This window comes from Staurois parvus, unplaced genomic scaffold, assembly GCF_062004578.1.
Source record: "Staurois parvus isolate SC_StPar_1 unplaced genomic scaffold, SC_StPar_1.0 ptg000696l, whole genome shotgun sequence".
NCBI classification, from domain to species: domain Eukaryota; kingdom Metazoa; phylum Chordata; class Amphibia; order Anura; family Ranidae; genus Staurois; species Staurois parvus.
In genome coordinates, this window is record NW_028318492.1 from 5,910,020 (window position 1) to 5,933,371 (window position 23,352).

At 44.7% G+C, this 23,352-nt stretch overlaps 1 protein-coding gene across 1 annotated transcript in view; it reads left to right on the top strand.

Moving 5' to 3' along the window:
* CFAP47 (cilia and flagella associated protein 47) overlaps positions 1-23,352 on the top strand; it is a 772,366-nt gene that overhangs the window by 356,006 nt on the left and 393,008 nt on the right. The window contains exon 42 of the mRNA XM_089653003.1: positions 16,700-16,755. Coding sequence (XP_089509129.1) covers positions 16,700-16,755 — 56 coding nt within the window. The remainder of the gene's footprint in view (positions 1-16,699; positions 16,756-23,352) is intronic.

Sequence of the window (23,352 nt, forward strand, 5' to 3'; positions counted from 1 at the left end):
TTTGAAATTGTGTTGCAAAAGGAGGGCCCTGTGATAAGAATAAATTACATCTACTGAATCAAATGCATCAAGTTTTTTCAGCACTAAAGAAAATCATGTTGTTCACATTCTGTTATCTGTAATGTTAACTTATACCCTAAAGAGGGAAGTGAAAGCTATATTATTAACCTCTTCACGCCGGCCGCACACAAATATGCAGCCTCCCAGTGTCTGGGCCTAGACATTTGCGTTCTATTAAAAAAAAAACATATGTGCTAAGAGCGAGGGCCCTGCACGCTCCCAGCACACGTGTCCGGTACTCATGGAAAGGTCCAGGTCTCCTCTTTTGATCGTGACCTCTTGATCATGTGACCGCCGTGACGACGCATCATGGCGGTCACATGATCCCTAAACCCCGTCCCGCCTCCTGGCTTCTGAAACTCTTAAAGGGCCAGGAGGCAAGCGCCAGCATGAAGGGGTTAAAGTGTTAGTTCACCTTTACAGTAAACCTGCCTTTGCAGATAAGTGGTATCTGTGGATAATAATTCCTCATGCACATTGGACGTTTTTACAGCTGCTGTTTTTGGCTTTTGATGTTTTTTTCTACAGCCAGTAAACTCCCCAGCATGTTATCCTATGTGTCCATGCACACAGACTGTAATCAATGTTTTTTGGCAGGTGCATTTTTGGCTGGAAAAAAACCCCAGAACTAGTGGGTTTCTAGAGGAGTTTTTAGCTGTAAAAAAGCTCTAACGCTGAAAAATGCAGCAAAATGCGGTAAATCGCAGCAAACCAGCATTTTTGGCCTTTTTTTGACCCCCCCTATTTTTTTTCTTTTCGGTAAAAAAAACCTAAAAAATGCAAACATGAAAAAAAAGAAAAATGCAGCAAAATGCTAATACAAAAACTCACGTTTTTAACGTGACTTTACACAGCTAACGTTACCAGCTTTATTAAAATGCTCAGTGTGCATGGAGCCTAATAAACAGTGTGTGCCTGACTAAAGTTGAACAATACCAATGCTATAGGTGTAGGTCATTTATGTACCTCATGAGGCCTGACTAGAATACTCTCAGGATGTTGCTAGGACATTGCTAAGCGAGGCCTAGTCATTGCTGCTCACCTCCACCATCACAGATGTGAGCTCTTTCTTTGAATCAAAGCCCCTCACATGCTCTCTCTCCCCTGATACGGTAGCTGTACGTTTAGCATCTGAGAGCTCATTCCTGTGATGGTGACTTGGCCTCACCTAGCAATGCCCTGGGAGTTTTCCAGGTAGGCTTCAGGAGTATGTAAATGGCCTACACCTGTAGCAATTATTCAACTTTAGTAAGAGCTGCACTTTTTATCCACATGTTTTTATCAACACACACCCCTTATCTGCATCTTTTTGGTAAAAGTGAACTATCCCTTTAATGTTAGAGCTATGATCAGGACTCAAGGACTTTTCTGTAAGAAAATAGTGCTCTTGGTTCCCTCCGTTTGTGGGTCAATTAATCAATGCTGAAAACATACTGTCCTTCTTTGCCAGAGACTACATGACCATTGCTCTTACACTGGTCACATTGCTAACGATACTGAACAGAGTCCAGGCAAATGTTTTCACAACTGTCAGTATCCTATTGCCACTAATACTTTCACTTGCCTTTAGAGTATAGGTCCGATTTAAATGGTGTACTCATATCAAATGTAAATGTTTTTCAAAATGAGTTGAATATTTGTAGGCATATCACTGTATTTGTATGGGAAATACAGAACAGAGAATTTGCAAAGTGTAGTCAGTTGCACGGGAGTCATAATTTTTATTGTAGTTGTAATTCTGAGTAATTCATTGTTGTTCATGAACTTGTTTGAAGTGTTATATTGAGAGCAATAATTCATTCAATATCTTTCCTGAGTAGGTATTTAGAAATTGAATTGATAAATGTCCCTTTTGTCCATGGCAGTCAGAAATGTGTCTATGTTTTGATAGTAGACTTTTAGGCTATTTCTTTAGTACATTTTAAAATTTATTGTGGCGCTATTTTGTTTTTTGTTTTTTTAACTCTCCGTGAAGCCATATTTACACGTGTCTCATTTCCATTTTTTATTCATAAATCTAAAAACTATTACACAGACCTTTTCAGCACAATACCTTTTGTGTGATACATTATCAATATAAAATGCAAAATATGATTTAATATCCAGCAATTATAATACCAATAAATGTTATGAGGGCATATAACAAAAGGTTATCTACTTTGATTAGGAAAATAAGGAACTCTTTTTAGCTACAGTAAAAGTGTTGTCAGCTATTTTTGTTGAAAAAAAAAAAAAAAAAAAAAAAAAAGCACTTACATCTAGAGTTGTAAACGGCATTAGCTACTGTAGTGGAATCAGTAATAGTTTTATACATTTTCCATTATTGTTTGAGATAAATAACTTAACATTTAGCCCTGGTTCACACTGATGTGGTGTGGAATTCGCAGCGTTTTCAGTGTGAATTCTGCACCGCATCAGAATTGCACCCCATTTATGCGAACCGCTGTGGGTGTGTATGTTACGTTAACAACACCCCAAAAGCAGTCAGTGAAACGCGGTGCAATGTGCAGAATCGGATCCCATAGGTGTGAATACCTATGTGATCCGATTCTAGTGTGGACCCGGGAGTAACTGTTTATGGCACGGGGCTCTGAAGGAACAGCACGGATATGCCGTTCCTTCAGAGTGCATGCGCTGGTGACATCACCGGCAGGTACACAGGTAAATATCTCCTAAACGGTGCACATTTAGAAGATATTTACGGTACCTACAGGCAAGCCTTATTATGGGTTTACCTGTAGGTACAAAGCAAAAAAGGGAGTTTACTCTCATTTTAAATAAAAAAAATTAAAAAATGTATATATTGCAACTTAGCAATCATTAGATGTGGTGACCTCATTAATTTTTCTTTTCCCCTATTTTCACCTGGTTATCTGGCCATTACCACACCTCCTGTATTATTATTATTATGCAGGATTTATATAGCGCCAACAGTTTGCTTATCGCTTTACAATATAATGGGAGACAATACAGCAACAAAACAGCTCCTTGGAGCTTACAATCTAAGAGGGAGGGGCTAGTGGTACAACATGTAGTAACTGTGGGGGATGGACTGGTAGGAGGAGTAGAAGATTCCATTACTAGCTGAGGGCAGGATAGGCTTCCCTGAAGAGATAGGTTTTCAAAGATCGCCTAGTGTGCAGAGTAGGCGATAGTCTGATAAATTGGGGTAGAGAGTTCTAGAGGATGGGGGAAGCTCTGGAGAAGTCCTGGAGATGAGCATGGGAGGAGGAGACAAGGGAGCTAGAGAGTAGGAGGTCTTGCAAGGAGCGGAGAGTACGGTTTGGGTGATATTTGGAGACAAGGTTGGTGATGTAGTTTGGGGGTTATAAATGGCTTTATATGTTATTGTTAATGTTTTGAATTTTATCTGTTGGGCAATGGGAAGCCAGTGGAGGGATTGGCAGAGAGGGGTGGCAGATATAGAACGGTTAGTAAGGTGGATGAGTCTGGCAGCAGCATTCATGATAGACTGAAAAGGGGATAGCCTGCAATTAGGTAGGCCAATGAGGAGGGAGTTACAATAGTCAAGGCGAGAGATAACAAGGAAGCACAGTGGCTAAATGGTTAGCACTTCCGCCTGGCAGTAATAGGGTCGTTGGTTCGAATCCCAGCCATGGCATCTCCTGCCTGGAGTTTGCATGTTCTCCCTGTGCCTGCGTGGGTTTCCTCCGGGTACTCCGGTTTCCTCCCACACTCCAAAGACATGCTGGTAGGTTAATTGGATCCTGTCTAAATTGGCCCCAGTATGTGTATGTATGAATGTAAGTTAGGGACCTTAGATTGTAAGCCCTTTGAGGGTTAGGGACTGATGTGAACGTACAATATATATATGTAAAGCACTGCGTAAATTGATGGCACTATATAAGTATCTGTAATAAATAATAATAATAAGTTGCTTAGTAGTTTCCGAGGTTAAGAATGGGAATATCTTGGAGATGCTGAGGAGGTGAAGTCTACATGATTTGGACAGTGATTGGATTTGCGGCTGAAAGGACAGATGGGAGTCTAGGATTACACCTAGCCTGGCATGAGGGGGAAGGACTGATGGTTGTGTTATTGATCTTGGAGAAGTCAAGGGAGGGGGCACGGGGTGGAGGGAATAGAAAGAGCTCAGTTTTGGAAAGATTAAGTTTGAGGAAGTGGAGTGACATCCATGCCAATATGTCACTTAGTAGGTTAGTAATGCAAGAGGAGACTGAAGGGGTGAGGTGAGGAGTAGAAAGATAGATTTGTGTGTCATCAGCATAGTGATGGTACTTAAAGCCATGGGAGTTTATCAAGTTACCAAGAAAGGAGGTGTAGATGGAGAAGAGAAGGGGTCCAAGAACAGAACCTTAAGGGACCCTGTTAGGGACCAACCGGTGGTAGCCTCTAGCGTTCCACAGACCAGAATTCCCCAGGGCGCGGAATCTAAGTCCCGACCTGCTTGTTCACAAGAGCCCCTGATGGTGGGGATGGACTTTGAACAAGCCGAGACCAGGTCACGACCCCTGGCTGCAGCCAGCTGTGGTAGAGGCACCTGTCGGTGGTACGCAGCAGGTGAGAGTCTGATGTGAGGAGGCAGAGTAAGCGAGGTCAGACAGGCCGGGTCGGTAACAGCGGAGCAGGTCGGTAAAAACGGCAGGCAGAAGAATACACGTGTCACGGTCCAGGTTCGGCAACAGGGGATCAAAGGTGCCGGAGCAGGCAGGAGAATGGTCAGGCAAGCAAGGGGTCAGAGCAGGAGAAGTCAGCAGATCAGGATCAGGCAGGGTCAGCAGCAAAGTAAACTCACAGAACACAGGAAAGACCATACGGCAACTAAGCACTGTCAGAATCCATTTAAATAGGGCGCCCTGCGCTCCTATTGGTGCCAGGTGTGCGTCCGCGATCGTGAGTGCGCATGCGCGAGCGCCGCTGCTGTCATGGATGCCCAGGTCCTAGTACCCGCATGCCAGTGCACCTTGGCACATCGCGCATGCGCAGACCCGTGAGCCGGATACGGGTCGAGATCCCTGACATTGCCCCCTCCCTACGGGCAGCCTCCGGGTGCCCAACCGGTTTCTCCTTTGAGGCTGGTTGTGAAGGAATTCCTGAATTAACCGAGGGGCATGAACATTTCGAGCAGGTTCCCATGAGTTCTCCTCTGGCCCATAGCCCTTCCACTTGATGAGATACTGTGTTTGCCCACCCCTCCGCCTGCAGTCAATAATAGCTTCCACCACAAATTCCTCTTCCTTATCGATGTCTATGGCCTCTGGGGGTCTAGATCTATGCTCTGTAAAAGGATCTGCTACAGCAGGTTTCAGTAGGGACACATGAAACACAGGATGGATTTTGAAAGACTCGGGAAGTGCCAGCTTATATGCAACCTCATTAACCTTACGCTCTACCCGGAAAGGACCCACGAATTTGGGTGCCAATTTTCTTGATGGACACGCCAGTTTCAGATTGGTAGTTGCCAGACACACTTGGTCCCCTGGATGTATAACCGATTCCCCCCTTCTCTTTTTCTCAAACACTCTTTTACTGTCCTCCTGGGCCTTTGCCATGGTTTCTTGTTATTGGTTGTAAAGAAATTCAGGGTCTCTTGAGCTGCTGGGACTGATTTCTCTGGGATCAAATCAGGCAAAAAAGAGGGATGGAAGCCATAGCTAGCGAAGAATGGGGATTGCTTAGTGGCAGAGTGGCAAGCATTATTATAAGCAAATTCTGCGAGAGGTAAAAGTGCCAGCCAGTTATCTTGGAGGAACAATGTATAGCATCTAAGTTATTGTTCTAGTGTTCCATTGGTTCGCTCCGTTTGTCCGTTTGTTTGCGGGTGGTATGCTGAGGAGAATGAAAGTTCGATTTCTAACCCTTCGCACAAAGCCCTCCAAAAGCTTGAGGTGAACTGAACACTCCGATCAGATACAATATTCTTTGGCACTCCATGTAGTCTTACAATTTCTTTGATAAACACCTGTGCTGTTTCTGAAGCAGATGGTGTATCTTTCAATGGAAGAAAGTGAACCAGCTTGGAAAGCCGGTCTACCACCACAAAGATCGCAATATGGTTTTGTGATGGCGGTAATTCTACCACAAAATCCATTGCGATCATGCTCCAGGGTCTGTCGGGCATCGGCAATGGTCGCAGCAGGCCCCAAGCCCTGTCTCTGGTGGTCTTGTTTCTGCTGCAGACGGCACAGGACTTGACATACGTTTCGCAATCCGTGGCCATGCTTGGCCACCAAAACATGTGTTGGACCAAGTCCAATGTCTTGTGTACCCCAAAGTGGCCTGCTAACGGGTGGTCATGGCAATAGCCCAAGACCAGAGCTCGCGTCTTGTCAGGTACCAGGATCTGCTCCTCCCTCCACAAGAGACCTTCTTTGCTCTGTAATGAGACTCCAGGTGGCCTAGGAGTCTCCGTGGAAGCAGCCTGTAGTCTGGTTAGGAGTTCAGACTGAAGTAGCAAAAAGCTACCCGCCGGCAGAATGGTATCAGGTTTGGCTGTCTCCCCAGGGTACTCAAACATCTGGGAGAGAGCATCCGGCTTAGTATTTTTAGACCCAGGTCGATAAGTGATGTGCAGAGTAAATCTCGAGAACAACAATGCCCATCTGGCCTGAGGCGTTTTGCTGTCCTCAGATATTCCAGATTTTTATGGTCGGTATAGACCAGGATGGGATGCAATGCTCCTTCCAATAGATATCTCCATTCCTCCAGTGTTGTCTTAATCGCTAACAACTCCCGGTCCCCAATATCGTAATTTCTTTCTGATGGGGAGGGTTTTCTAGAAAAGAAAGCTACTGGGTGCATCAGCTCCTTTACTCCTACCATTTGCAACAGAATAGCTCCTACAGCATTTTCCGAAGCATCTACCTCCAGAATGTAGGGCAATGAGGCGTCAGGGTGACTCAAAATGGGGGCTGCCGTGAACAGTTTTTTCAAAGATTCAAAGGCGGCCTGTGTCTCAGGTGTCCATCAGAAACGTACCCCCACCTTAGTAAGTTGAGTGATGGGAGTTACCAGGCCCGAGAAATTCTTAACAAATTTTCTGTAAAAATTGGCGAAGCCAATAAATCGCTGGACCCCTTTTTTATCCTTGGGAACTGGCCATTCTAAAATTGCAGATATCTTTTGGGGGTCCATCACAACACCATTGGTTGCAATGATCAACCCCAAAAAAGGGATACTGCGCTGCTCAAAGCTGCAATTCTCAGCTTTAGCATACAGCCCGTGCTTGCACAGTCGCTCCAGTACACTCCTGACGTGACTCCTATGTGTCTCCAGGGACGAGGAAAAAAATCAGGATGTCATCCAAATAAACAATCACATAGATGTCCAGGATGTCCCTGAAAATGTCATTCACAAAATGTTGGAATGTGGCCGGTGCGTTACAGAGACCAAATGGCATAACTAGGTACTCAAAGTGCCCGAACCAAGTGTGAAAAGCGGTCTTCCACTCATCCCCCTCCCGTATGCAAACCAGATTATAGGCTCCCCTGAGGTCTAGTTTAGTAAAAATAGAGGCCGTTTTTAGTCTCTGAAATAGTTCAGGGACTAAGGGATGGGGATAGCGATTCTTCATGGTGATTTTATTCAGGTCCCTATAATCCACGCAGGGCCTCAGGGACTGGTCCTTCTTTTCTACAAAAAAGATTCCCGCCCCGTGAAGTGGAGGGGCGAATAAATCCCTTCCACAGACTGTCATCAATGTTCTCCTTTAAGGCGCCCAACTCGCGTTCCGACAGCGGGAAGATTCGGCCAAAGGGGATCTCGGATCCCGGGAGCAGGTCAATGGGGCAGTCATAGGCCAGTGTGGAGGGAGAATATCTGCACCGCGCGAGCTGAACACGTCAAGGAAATGATGGTAGGCAGGAGGCACCGTTTGTGCTAGATCTGTATTCACACACAACAAGGTTGGGGGGCCTAGTGATTACTTTAAAAGGCAGTGCTCCTGGCAGTATAGTGAGTGAAACTGAACAGATCCAGTTTTCCAGTTAATTTGGGGATCATGAGCCCGTAGCCAAGGGAGCCCCAAGATTACTGGAAATAGAGGGGACGCAATGGCGTCCAAGCAGAGGAGTTCCTGGTGGTGGCCTGCTACTGTGGTGCATAAAGGAGGAGTCTCCCGATCTACCAACCCTGATTTAATTTGGGAACCGTCAGCCGGGAAAATATTTAAGCCTCGCTCTTTGGACAGTAACGGAATCCGTTGCTGAGCTGCAAAGTTAAGGTCCACAAAGCAACTGCAGGCCCCTGCATCAATAATAACCGTTACCTGCACTGTTCTTCCTGGGAGCTGGAACGAGATTGGCACGACTACATGAGTAGGGTCATCTACACAGATTGGAGACATAGAAAAAATGGTAGAGTACTTATAGAGTTTCTCAGGACAGGAACGCACCATGTGACCCGCAGCTCCGCAGTACAGACATAAATTATTCACTCTGCGTCTTTGGCGTTCCTCAGCCGTGAGAGATGGCCGCATTAACCCAAGTTGCATGGGCTCTGTTCCGTCAGCTGGTTCAGGATTCAGATTGACTGCAGGACGTGATGGGATAGGAACCTGTGGCAACATCCATGTTGGCCTTGACCGGACCTTTCCTGCCTTCGTTCCCGTAACCTATGGTCAATCTGAATAGCCAAGGGGATTAGTTTTTCCAAAGAATCAGGCACACCTACCCTGGCCAATTCATTTTTAAGGGGCTCGGACAATCCTAGGCAGAACTGATGGCGCAGTGCCGCAACATTCCACTGCGTATCTACACACCACTGCCTGAATTCCAAGGCATAATTGTCAGGGCTCCCAGGTATGACCAGAGGTGTGTGACTGATGCAGGGAAACGCAGACTTCAGATATGTGATAAACAATACAATTTATTAACACTAACAATACAAACATAAACGCAGTGCAATACTAAAACATAACACAGTGCAAACAAACCAAACCAACCACCCACAGATAACAGTATATACAAGCAAGCGTCGTCAGGCAGGCCGGGTCAATATCAATTGGGCAGGTAGGTACAGGGGGAGCAAGCAGAGAATGGTCGGGGTCACAGGCCAGGTTCAGCAGGTAGCAAGCAGCGTAGTACAGAGGGTCAAGCAGAGGGATGGTCAGGGTCACAAGCCAGGGATCAGGACAGGTAGCAGAGAATCAGACAGGAACAGAGAGCAGGAACAGGATACAGGGCCCAAGAGAAACACAACACCAAGGCAGAGTCTGCAAGTCTGGCCATCCCTTAAATACACCAGTATCATCTGTTCCAGGTGTTAGCTGGCTGAAAGGTTGAGTCTCTGATTGCTGGGAGCACCCGCTGGCCAGCCCTGGTACTGCAGATCAAAAGGCAGGTGAGTCCCACCATTGCTGGCCAGTCCATTCCTAACAATAATCTTCTGCTGCCCGGCGTCCCTGCTGCAGAGAATGTAGGGCTGCTTCAGCCGAAGCAGCTCGCTGAGGATCGTCATATAGTTGTGCCATCGCTTTGAAGAATTCTGCCACAGAATTCATGTGCGGATGGCGAGCCTCTAATAGACCCAGGCCTGGGGCTCACCCTGCAGTAGGGATATTACAAATCCCACCTTCACAGATTTGGACGCAAACATTCGAGGTTTGAGGTCGAAGTAGAGCTGGCAGGAGTTCAGGAAGGCCCGAAACTTCCCTCGATCCTCATGGAACCGCTCAGGCATTGGGACTCGAGGTTCTGGTGGGGGAATGGAGAACACTGCTCCAGTGGAGGGTCCCTCAGGGCTACTAGGAGGTGAACTGACCGGGTCTGATGCCGTGACAGTAGGCGCAGCTAGGGCCTGGACACGTCCCTCCAAATGCTTATAACCTTCTTCCAGCGTCTTGATGGCTTGGTTAAGCGCTGATAGATGGTGGCACATTTCCTCCCAGGGAAAAGGTCCTCCCCCAGACTCCGTCATGGCCGTATGGTTCTGTTAGGGACCAACCGGTGGTAGCCTCTAGCGTTCCACAGACCAGAATTTCCCAGAGCGTGGAATCTAAGTCCCGACCTGCTTGTTCACCAGACCCCATGATGGTGGGGATGGACTTGGAACAAGCCGAGACCAGGTCGCGACCCCTGGGTGCAGCCAGCTGTGGTAGAGACACCTGTCGGTGGTTCGCAGCAGGTGAGAGTCTGATGTGAGGAGGCAGAGTAAGCGAGGTCAGACAGGTCGGGTCGGTAACAGCGGAGCAGGTCGATACAAACGGCAGGCAGAAGAATACACGTGTCACAGTCCAAGTCGGCAACAGGGGATCAAAGGCGCCGGAGCAGGCAGGAGAATGGTCTGGAAAGCCAGGGGTCAGAGCAGGAGAGGTCAGCAGATCAGGATCAGGCAAGGTCAGCAGCAAAGTAAACTCACAGAACACAGGAAAGACTATACGGCAACTAAGCACTGTCTATAGAAAGAGGGAGTGGAGAGGAGGAGCCAGAGTTATAGGTAACACTGAAGGAGTGCTGCAATAGGTAGGAGGAGAACCAGGAGAGAGCAGAGTCTTGTAGGCCAAGAGAGTGGAGTTTTTTTTTGAGGAGGAGGGGATAGTCAACAGTATCAAAAGCCGCAGAGAGGTCAAGTAGTAAGAGTACGGAGTAGTGGCCATTGGTTTTAGCAGTTAGTAGATCATTAGTGAGTTTTAGTAGGGCAGTTTCAGTGGAGTGGAGTGAGAAAAAGCCAGACTGTAAAGGGTCAAGAGGGTTTATGTAAGTGAGGTAGGAGCTCAGGTGATTGTAGACTAAGAGTTTAGAGGTAAATGGGAGCAGGGAGATAGGTCTTAAGTTGTTTAGGTTGGTAGGATCTATGGTGGGCTTTTTAAGTATGGGAGTGATGTGCGCATGCTTTAGAGGGGTGGGGAAGGCAACGGTAGAGAGAGAGAGATTGAAGATGTGAGTGAGGGAGCATAGGAAAGAAGAGGAAGGTGACTGTAGTAGTTGTGAGGGGACAGGATCCAGGGTGCAGGTAGTGAGACGGGCTTCTGAGAAACCCTTAGTGACCTCTTCAGTAGTAGCAAGGTCAGACGAGGAAAGTGTTGAAGGTTTAGTATAAGGTATGCTAAGTGGGATGGATGTCTGTGCAGTGGAGATGCCCCTACGAATTGCATCAATCTTGTTTTTGAAATGATTTGCAATCTCGTAAGCAGTGAGTGAGGTACTGGTTGGAGGTGGAGAAAGTAGAGAGTTAAAAGTAGAGCAGACACGACGAGGACTGGATGATAAGCTATTGATGAGAGTGAAAAAGTAGGCTTGTTTGGCAGCATGGAGGGAGGAATTGTATGTTAAGAAAGCAGATTTATATAGGGTGAAAGCTTGGTGTGATTTAGTTTTAAGCCACATTTTCTCCAGCGCACGACTATGTCGCTTAAGATTTCTGGTGTCGTCAGTCTGCCAAGGTTGTAATTGTCGGGGCCTGATGTTTCATGTAGTTAGAGGAGCAAGCGAGTCTAATGTGAATGAAAGGGAACTGTTGTAGACAGCAGTGGCCATGTCAGGGCAGGACAAGGGAGAGATTCTGTCAGAGGCGGTCCGTTTCAGAGTAGAAAACAGAAGGGTTAAAGTTGTGAAGGTTTTTGCAGATAATTGTTTGCTGCTTGGAGGGATAGGTGTTTGAAGATGAGGACACTGTGAAGGTGATGAGATTGTGATCAGAGAGAGGAAAGGGGGTGTTTGTGAGGTTGTAGGGAGTGCAACGATGGAAGAAAACAAGGTCTACTGTATTCCCATCAGAGTGAGTGGAGGACCGTGTATTAGAGTGCCTCCACACAGGGGCACATCTGGACAGCAGCATTGCCAGTTTGGGGGAAGCTGAGTATTGGATGCATTAGCAGACCTAAACAAATTGAAGCTGAACTCCAACTAGCACGTTATAGGCAGTTGCAGCAAACTTTTTTTTTACCTTTTTATCATTGTAAACACATCTGTCAGTAGTCAGGGTTTGTATCAACACTAGAACTGCTAAATCTGTAGAACAACTTGTTCTGGTGAAAAACAATAGAATTACTGGCCAGATCACCAGTTGAAAATAAAGTAAAAAGAAAACTAATGCAACCACTACATCTAAGAATTGGTAAGCTGCAATATAATATGCAGTATATTAAATATTTGCTTTTGGGTTTTAAAACACTGTAATTTGTTTGCAGCCAGGCAAGATGCATGTACACGTCACATGTTACCACTGGTATCACAATACAATTACGCTTTAGGTATTGCTGAAGCATCATATATGATTTATGGTCTGTTGTGCTAACTAACTCATCCTGCCCTCTTGTACCTTGTGACATCAATGTACAAATACTGTATATAGGCATGGTGGGTAAGCTTTCAACCGCAAATAAATTATGTTTATTTAAGATTTATTATGATATGTTAATCTCTGAATGATTTACAAACTCTTATTTTTTTTATTGTTTCAGAAACATATCACATTTTAGTGAAAATTTTTGGGTGGAGGGGGTAGCAAGAGTTAGTTGATAAAAGAAACATTGCTGGTTACCTACCCTCCATTACTCTACAGCTGTATAAGTGTGGGGAGGTTTACATTTCGTACCTTATTCATTAATGGCTTTTGACAAAACAGGGTAAATTAATAATAATAATACCTCTTACTATAGATAAAGAAGGGAAATATTGACAATTTGTTTTTGTGTAAATTCAAAAAACATTTCCAGCTGTGGTGGGAGAAGTCTGGGAAATCCAAGAGATTGTACTTTTCATTGCATAGTACCTTATCCGCAAGCCTTGAAATGGAGAACATAGGGTCTCTTAGCTATGTGTCCTAACTCTTTAAATGGTTGTTTTATATCTCCGTACCTACAAAGTTTGTGTAACAAATAAACAAAACAAAAGGTCTCCCAGAGCATTATGGGTTATCTAAAGAAACAGCCCAGAAAACAGCTTGATATGCTGTTGTATTTGTCAGACAGAAACATTTCAGCCATCTGATAAGGAATGGGTGTCTGCTCTGATGAGTTTATAGGTTCTTTAAACTAGCTTATTTCAGCACAGCTGAAAAGTAACCATGAGTGAGAAGGAGAATAGAGCTCCATCAGCTTGATGTGTACTTTTGTCACCCACCAGCCACAACATCACTAGTGTGTAGCAGGACACAGTAGTGATGTAGTAGCTGGCAGGTACAACCACAGTGTGTAGGAAGGAGGGTGGAGGGCACAGGCATTGGACTCTCTCACTTTGGAAGGATTTACTCTCACTTCCCATTTTGACTAAGGATCAGGAAGTGAAGGGAAATCTCCCCAATGAGATGCAGATGGCAAAAATAAAACATGAAAGGGTTTATAACCACCCCTTACCCTATCCAAAATGAAGAAAAGCATTTGGTTTGAAGAAAAGCGTTTGGTTTTTAGTTCATTATTTACTGTTATTGTTATTTATTTATGTTTATAATTTGTAATTCAGGGATAGGGTCACTTTAATATTTACCTAACTGAAAAAGAAAGTTTAAGCCTGGGTTTACATATGTGCGGTGCGGTATATCACATGTGATTCGAACTGCATTGCATTCCTGTGCAAATCACATGCGATTTGTGTGCGATATGATTGAAGCCATACATTTCCCCAGTAATCATTCAACGTGTTTTGACTACAAACAAGTCTTCATTAGGGAAAACTGGAGAGATACCTGCATGTATGAACAAGAAAATACATACAAATAATAACAGCACCAACATATAGAGCCAACATAGATAAGCAGGCACAATAGGAATAATGTGTTAAAATATCTTACAATTGTCATTGAGGTATAGGGACCGTAGGCAATGTCTAGTAGGTTAAGCATTATCTTGGGGGGCCAATCTCCAACTGGGTGGCCCAGACACACAGGAAGCCAGAGCAGGGGCTGGGTGCAACCAAAGGAACACCTCCACAGTCCACCCTCTATAATTTGAGAATTTGAAAATATGAGAAACAAATAACCAATGCACTATTGAATTCTATAAAGTGCTCAATACTGAGTCCAAGGTTAATTACCTCTGTTACTGCTTATTCTGAGGGTGCCAGGAAAGTTAACAATAGATGGAAAATAAATGTAGCCCAGAGCTGTAGGCGAGATCCCATGCCTAAGTATAAAATAGAACAAAAAGGAATACCAGAGATCTTTTAAATAATATACACAAGTATACAGCCTCTCAAACAGCAACTGGGCAATTTAACTAATAAGCCTCTGTGGCAGCTTACCATGGAACACCCTTGAATCCAATCCAGAGCACTAAGTGTCATTTCTGTCTGCTGCTTCTTTCCTTGGCTATAAGCATGAATCACTTCTGACAAGTTTTCCTGACACCAAGAGAAAAATGGTGGCAAGGAAAGGCACAGCCTGTAATTGACAGCCTGAGCTCTGTTCCTGTGTGCTGTGTGGATGGGGGTGTGTCCCTTCCCTCCAAACAGCTCTCATAGCTCTTCCCACTGATGTAACTGCAGCTCTCTGCTTCCTGCTTTACAGAGCTGAGAGTTCCAGTGTAAATTCTGCATTTTGAATGGATGTAGAGGAGAAATAGCTGCAGAGAAACAGGCACAACTTATGTAGGAGGATTTCTTTCATCTCTGTGTATCACGTGAAGCCAGTCACTTCACTGGGTATATGCAAGGGTTTACAACCACTTTAACATCTGTCATCTTTCAGTTTGTGCAAATAGTTCTTTTATTGATTTGAATACTTTTGAAGTTATTCAGTTATGATATATAAGATTCCACATATTGAAAAACTGACACCTCTATTATATATTTCACCCAAAAAGGGAAGTTCCACTTAAGTCTTCCCCTTCCCCTCCTCTACCATATTTGGCTATCATTTTGTGGTGGTGGCGGGGGGTTTGTGAGCAGGCACATAGTTTTGACAGGTACCCTCTCCCACTACTGCTCAGAGCTGAGGTCCTCTTCCCCCCTCCCTCCCCTCAGTTTTTTGGGAAGTGTTACAGGTCCATTTACAAAGAGCAGCATGGCTCACACAAGTGCAGTGGGCAGCCAGCAGTGAAGTCAAAAGCAGCATAGCTAACTGTCCAGGTAGGAGTTAGGATGCCGGCAGCTTTTTTTCTCCAGATTGAATAACCGCTTTAAAATATACTTAGGAATTATGGTTCAATATATTTAAAAATTTTATACTTTATTTGTCCTTATTTTGTAGTGAAAAGCGGTAAAACACACGCACAAACACACAAAGAGCTGTTCTTCATCATACCTATGTAGCTGTGTACCTTTTCACTGCCGTAGAAAATAAATCCATTTTGTGGATTTGCCGTTTGGTTGTGCAGAATTCTTTCCTTGAAATACTATTCATTCACAACAGTGTTTGGAGCCTGCTTGATGCTTTTCACTCACTGAGCATATATTACATGCCCGGCTTACTCCTATACATTTATATATTCCCACTTTATATTTTACTTGATTTATCAAGAATAGTCCCGTGTTTGAATATAGCAACCATGAATAAATGCAGTTGTTGAAAGAATAGGTTATTAGATCAGTTGCTCAGATCAATAATACGATTAGAAATAGTTTGTGAAGAAATAGCCAAAGACAGACATACAGGTCAGCTTTAGCCAGTTTGATTCAATGGCCCAAAAAATGATCACCCTACAGGTATTGAAACAACCACCTTCACCCAAACAGAAAAGTATAAAACCAGATCTATAGTATATATAAAGTATATGTTATGTATTACATTAAAATACATGTACAGGAAATAGTGTATCATTGCACATTGAAGTACATACACACTGTAATATATAGTCTCTATACAGTGTGTGTATATATATATATATATATATATATATATATATATAGTGAGGGTTAGCTCAGATGGGGATCACCTTCACCTTCCTAGGGAAAAAAGGCAGTCCAGATGGCAGGTCTTTCTTAAATAGCCAGATTTAAAAGGTTGCATAGAAAATAAACAGGCACTCACTAAACAGCAGATATTCCTATCTCACAGGTAAAGGGCTTCTCCTAGTCACCAACAAAACAAAATGTTGTGCAAACCTTTTCCCTTCTTGTACAAACTTTCACATCCACAGCTCTGGCTTTCTGAGTCCCAGGCCAAGAACAACCTCAGGCTCCAGTCCAGCTTTGTTTATACCACCTGCTGGTGATCACAAGTAGGAAAATCTGGTTCAGAACCAACACAGTCAAGGTGGCTCGTTAAACCTGGACCAGATTACACATTAGTTTCCTACATATGAAAGCATGCGAGGCGAAATATATATATATATATATATATATATATATATATATACATACACACACACAATTACCAAAATAGAGTGGGGCATTTACCTCATCTGTACTACCAGAGTTCCATTTTCTGAAATTTCTAGTATAATACAAAAAATATGCCTCTATCCCTCTGTATATCCAACAGACACGAGCCCATTTGCATGAACCTTATTGTAATCATGCACACAATCACTTCACTGCTGTGTATTAGGGAATATCTTCTATCCCACTCTTATATTTACATCTGCATGAATAACTTGAAAAAATCAAGAACAAACTTTAGGCAAAACTGTAGTATGAACTTTAGATCAATGTAGAAACAGGGGTTTGTTAAAAACAACATATGGCTAATTGGTTGGCAGATAACAAATATAATTGTTTTGTATACTGTATATTATTAAAAAAACAAATATTAAAAAGTCTGCAGTAATACATTTTTCTTTCAGTGACAGTGTCATGGAGCATGATCGTCCCAGGGTGATATGTGACACAAATAATCAAGGTAAAGTATGCTTCCCTTAAACGTGCATAATCATTTACATTTTCTAAAAAAAAAAAAAAAAAACCTTTGCAAACTGTAAAGCAGCCTTAATTACATTAAACCTAAATCAAAACCAAAATTCTCAAAAGTGCACAGCACTATATGCTGTATGTTCTTGCAATGGTCTTTAATTAATAACTAAATGCCTTAGGATATGTTTGATCAAATGAATCACCATTCTATGAATAATGTCCTGTGCTGATTTCTTAATGAATGAGGGCAAACCGTGTGATATATAATTAAACTCTTACAAATGAATTTAGAAGAATTAGCTATTTTTTTTGTTATAGAAAGCACACTTGTCTGTAAATGTAATTTGTAATTATGTGGTTTTCTAGCATGTGCTAAGATGTTGTTGCATGCATAGAGTGAATAGCAACACTTCTCTATTAGGTGGTACAATAAGCCAACCAACAAATTTAAATAATATTACTAACTGTTTTTAGCTTATTTAATAGTTGTAGTTAACATACTTATCTGACATTGTATAGGCCTTAATTAAGCATGAAAATGTGTTTCATGTATGTTATTATAATTTACTTAGCATAACATGTTCCAACCTACATTGGTGTCTCCCATACTGGTAGTCATGCATAATGACCTAATATTGTTTAACAACCACTTGCCTACCCCCTTCAGTGCCTACCCCCTTCCAGCTGGAAAATCGTTGTGCAGGGTGCAGCTGGGTGTGGCATTGTTACGCACGTGACAGCGCGATTTTAGATTGGCTAGTCCTTTGGTCACAAGTTTGGTGAGAAGGGATGGGGGTCTGACGCCGCGACCGTCACAGGCAGCACGGATGGGCACTGATAGGCAACACTGATAGGCGGCACAGATGAGCTGGCACTGATGAGGTGGTATTGATATGCAGCAATGATGGGCACTGATAGGCGGCATTGATGGGCACTGATAGGTGGCACTGATGGGCAACACTGATGGGTGGCACTGACTGATGGCACTGACTGGCGGCACTGCTGGGCACTGACTGATGACACTGCTGGGCACTGATGGGGGGCACTACTAAGCACAGGTGGGTGGCACTGCTGGGCACTTGTGTGGGGCACTGATGGGGGGCACTGCTAGACACAGGTGGGTGGCACTGCTAGGCACAGGTGGGTGGCATTGAGCACTGATGGGCACAAGTGGGTGGCACTGCTTGGCACTGGTGGGTGGCACTGATGGGGGGCACTGCTGGGCACTGCTTGACACTGGTGGGTGGCACTGATGGGGGGCACTGCTGGGCACTGGTGTGTGGCACAGCTGGGTACTGCTGGGTGGCACTGATGGGCCGGCACTGGTGGGCACAGGTTGATGGCACTGCTGGGTGGCACTGATGAGGGCACTGCTGGGCACTGATGAGGGGCTCTGCTAAGCACAGGTGGATGGCACTGCTAGGCACAGGTGGGTGGCCCTGCTTGGCACTGGTGGATGGCACTGCTGGGCACTGGTGGGTGGCACTGCTGGGCATTGATCATCAGGGCACTGATCATCAGTGTCCTGATGAACAGTGCCAATCGGTTCTCTGACAATTGCCAGTTATTGGCAGTACATTCTTCATGCTGTGACAGTGTGAGGAAAGTGCAGCTGATAAGCGGCAACTGCATTTACCCGGTGATCTGCTGTGTCAGACGTGGTAAAAGCTGAGATTGGCCTTTTACCACATTACAGGATCAGCTGTGTCCGTAGGACACAGCGATCGCAGAGATCGCCGGGTGCTTGCTGCTTGGGGCACCATATGACACCATCCCAGAACTGGACAACCGCGCTGTAGCCATCATTCGGCTATAGCACGGTTGCCAAGGTTAATGTGGAGTTCCACCCAAAGTGCGGATGAAGGCTTGTAGTTCTTAACACCTTCCCACCAGCTGTATGCATATATGCAGCCTCTCAGCAGATGGGCCTTAAAGTGTTACTAAACCCACAACAGTAAAATTAGTCTGTATATGCAGTAAAGCATACTTGTTATACTCACTGTGGAACCTAAGGGGTTAATCCTCTGCATTGTGTAAAAAGGATGTTTGATTCTTTCTTCTCTGTTCCTCCCCTTTTTCAAGTGACCACCACTTATCTCCAGACTTAACCATAGAAATGCACATGCTCAGCTTGGTGTATATTGCTAGAGAGTTTTTTTTTCTCGAGAGAGTGCATGTGATCAGCACAAGGCAAATCAGCGCTGTCCAGACAGAGGTCAGGGGATTTCCATCCTCTTAGAGCACAAAGAAAATTCCTCCTACAAGCTTTAGCTAGTGCAGGGCTGGTCACAGATAGAAGACACAAGACTGCTCTAACTTCTGATGAGAAAAGGTATTTAGCAGTTCATATTTACTAAAATAGTTGCATTTCCATGTTCTGTGGGAGACAAGATATAGTGAATGCAGGGCCATGGGTTTAGTAACACTTTAACACCGAGTGGCTGCATATATGTGGCCCTGTATAAACAACTTATCGTGCTGAGAGCTCTCTCCCTTCACGCTCCCAGCACCGTAGCTGGTTAGGATTGGTAAGCTCCCAATGCATACTTGTGAAAAAGAGCTTTCCGATCATGTGACCACTGTGACAGCCAATTGGAACAGCAGTCATATGACCTGAATGCTCGCCTCTGCCTACTGGCATCTAGAATCTTTTAAGGGGCCAGGAGGCATTAGCAGGAAAGGTTTACTGAACTACTAGGGCACTGGTGAGCACTCTGGTAGTTTATTGATTCTTCCTGCTCTCATGTATCTGATTGTCCATACGAGTTATGGGGCAGACGGCTATCCTGAGAGTCTGCAAGATCCTGAGATTGCACCCATGACCTGCTGAGTGCGTGTGCAATGCTCTACAGGCTCTTTAGAAAAAAAAAAAGAATAGTAAGAGCACATTTTTTTTACCGACAAAAAATGTGCATTTATTATTTTTTTTCTAAAGGTGAACTTGGCTTTTAACTACCTTTTTGAATAAGGTGTGTGTGTATATATATATATATATATATATATATATATATATTTGTTTTTGTTGTTCAGGGTAATAAAAAATTACGTGAAAGGACCGAAAGCATATCTAAACCAAAAATAAAATATATTGGAGCTTACAGTTCTTTAGTAATGGTGGCTATTTTTTTTCTACTTTTTTTAAACTTTAATTTCAATTGGTAGTCCTGTGAATAACATAGTTTGTGTACTTGGGTGGCTACGCTCACTCCTCCTCTGTATCTATGAAAGGAGCCATAGTTGTTATCCAGGCTGGACCTCAAACATGTCTGTTTTTGTTCATGTCCAAAACATGGGGTTAGGGAGATTAGCAGTTTAGAGAACAAAATAACACTTAAATTTAGCTCACAAGACGTGTCAAGGAAGGACACTGCATTCCTGCCAAGAGCAACAGGTATTCTCTATACTTGTTGAAAATGTTCTTAGCTTGAAAAATAAAAACTATTAATGTCTAATAAGCTGCAGTATACTGTATAACATTGTGCAGAAGTTTAGTTGTTTTTTAAATGAAAGGAATCTCTGTATATCACCAGGACCTTTGTCACTGTGTTCCCAAACACACAAAGTAGACATGTCCAAAACCAAGGACAGTATAGCACCATGGAACCCCTGTGTGCTGCAGATAGCTAGAGCTCACTTCCATACAAAAAATAGGTTTTGTTGGGGGTGGACATAACCTGATATTAATTTGCTGATGATGTGTGTCTTCACTCTAGTTCTGAATTCGTGCAATTCATGACAGTTTCTATGTGTGATGGGATATATTTAAGTTGAGTGGAGAATGTATGCAAGTGAGGGTGATCATCCCACTGCTTGATCAGTAGTCCAAATGTATTTTGCCATGGAAAACTCATTTCATATTGTTACTCTGGTGAATCATTTGTAACCTCCTGTGAGAAGCTGGAGATAATGTTTGTAGCTGACATTATTGCTGACATTTTTGACAGCAGGACTACTTGATATGCTAGTGCAGTAATGTAATTAAATTATTAAGAAGATTCTAGCTAGTGTGAAATGTAAATACAGAGAATACAAGGCATTAGGCATCTATCTATATGTCATTTTATTAAGCTCTCCAGACTCTCCAGCAATGCATCAGATATTGCTGGATGCCTTAGGCCAGTGGTTCTCAACCTTTCTAACGCTGCGACCCCTTAATACAGTTCCTCATGTTGTGGTGACCCCCAACCATAAAATTATTTTCGTTGCTACTTCATAACTGTAATTTTGCAGTAGGAGGAATAGTGCCACGTCATTGGTGTCAGTGGGAGGAATAGTGCCCCGTCATTGGTGTCAGTGGGAGGAATAGTGCCCCGTCATTGGTGTCAGTGGGAGGAATAGTGCCCCGTCATTGGTGTCAGTGGGAGGAATAGTGCCCCGTCATTGGTGTCAGTGGGAGGAATAGTGCCCCGTCATTGGTGTCAGTGGGAGGAATAGTGCCCCGTCATTGGTGTCAGTGGGAGGAATAGTGCCTCGTCATTGGTATCAGTGGGAGGAATAGTGCCTCGTCATTGGTGTCAGTGGGAGGAATAGTGCCCCTTCATTGGTGTCAGTGGGAGGAATAGTGTCCCATCATCGGTATCAGTGGGAGGAATAGTGCCCCATCATCGGTGTCAGTGGGAGGAATAGTGTCCCATCATTGGTGTCAGTGGGAGGAATAGTGCTCCATCATTGGTATCAGTGGGAGGAATAGTGCCCCATCATTGGTGTCAGTGGGAGGAATAGTGCCCCATCATTGGTGTCAGTGGGAGGAATAGTGCCCCATCATTGGTATCAGTGGGAGGAATAGTGCCCCATCATTGGTATCAGTGGGAGGAATAGTGTCCCATCATTGGTATCAGTGGGAGGAAAAGTGTCCCATCATTGGTATCAGTGGGAGGAATAGTGCCCCATCATTGGTATCAGTGGGAGGAATAGTGCCTCATCATTGGTGTCAGTAGGAGGAATAGTGCCTCATCATTGGTGTCAGTGGAAGGAATAGTGCTCCATCATTGGTATCAGTGGGAAGAATAGTGCCCCATCATAGGTGTCAGTGGGAGGAGGAATAGTGTCCCATCATCGGTATCAATGGGAGGAATAGTGCCCCATCATTGGTATCGGTGGGAGGAATAGTGCCCCATCATTGGTGTCGGTGGGAGGAATAGTGCCCCATCATTGGTGTCGGTGGGAGGAATAGTGTCCCATCATTGGTGTCAGTGGGAGGAATAGTGCTCCATCATTGGTATCAGTGGGAGGAATAGTGCCCCATCATTGGTGTCAGTGGGAGGAATAGTGCCCCATCATTGGTGTCAGTGGGAGGAATAGTGCCCCATCATTGGTATCAGTGGGAGGAATAGTGCCCCATCATTGGTATCAGTGGGAGGAATAGTGTCCCATCATTGGTATCAGTGGGAGGAATAGTGTCCCATCATTGGTATCAGTGGGAGGAATAGTGCCCCATCATTGGTATCAGTGGGAGGAATAGTGCCTCATCATTGGTGTCAGTAGGAGGAATAGTGCCTCATCATTGGTGTCAGTGGAAGGAATAGTGCTCCATCATTGGTATCAGTGGGAGGAATAGTGCCCCATCATTGGTGTCGGTGGGAGGAATAGTGCCCCATCATTGGTGTCGGTGGGAGGAATAGTGCCCCATCATTGGTGTCGGTGGGAGGAATAGTGCCCCATCATTGGTGTCGGTGGGAGGAATAGTGTCCCATCATTGGTGTCAGTGGGAGGAATAGTGCTCCATCATTGGTATCAGTGGGAGGAATAGTGCCCCATCATTGGTGTCAGTGGGAGGAATAGTGCCCCATCATTGGTGTCAGTGGGAGGAATAGTGCCCCATCATTGGTATCAGTGGGAGGAATAGTGCCCCATCATTGGTATCAGTGGGAGGAATAGTGTCCCATCATTGGTATCAGTGGGAGGAATAGTGTCCCATCATTGGTATCAGTGGGAGGAATAGTGCCCCATCATTGGTATCAGTGGGAGGAATAGTGCCTCATCATTGGTGTCAGTAGGAGGAATAGTGCCTCATCATTGGTGTCAGTGGAAGGAATAGTGCTCCATCATTGGTATCAGTGGGAGGAATAGTGCCCCATCATTGGTGTCGGTGGGAGGAATAGTGCCCCATCATAGGTGTCAGTGGGAGGAGGAATAGTGTCCCATCATCGGTATCAATGGGAGGAATAGTGCCCCATCATTGGTATCAGTGGGAGGAATAGTGCCCCATCATAGGTGTCAGTGGGAGGAGGAATAGTGCCCCATCATTGGTGTCAGTGGGGGGAGGAATAGTGCCCCATCATAGGTGTCAGTGGGGGGAATAGTGCCCCATCATTGGTGTCAGTGGGGGGAGGAATAGTGCCCCATCCTTGGTGTCAGTGGGGGGAGGAATAGTGCCCCATCCTTGGTGTCAGTGGGGGGAGGAATAGTGCCCCATCCTTGGTGTCAGTGGGGGGAGGAATAGTGCCCCATCCTTGGTGTCAGTGGGGGGAGGAATAGTGCCCCATCCTTGGTGTCAGTGGGGGGAGGAATAGTGCCCCATCCTTGGTGTCAGTGGGGGGAGGAATAGTGCCCCATCCTTGGTGTCAGTGGGGGGAGGAATACTGCC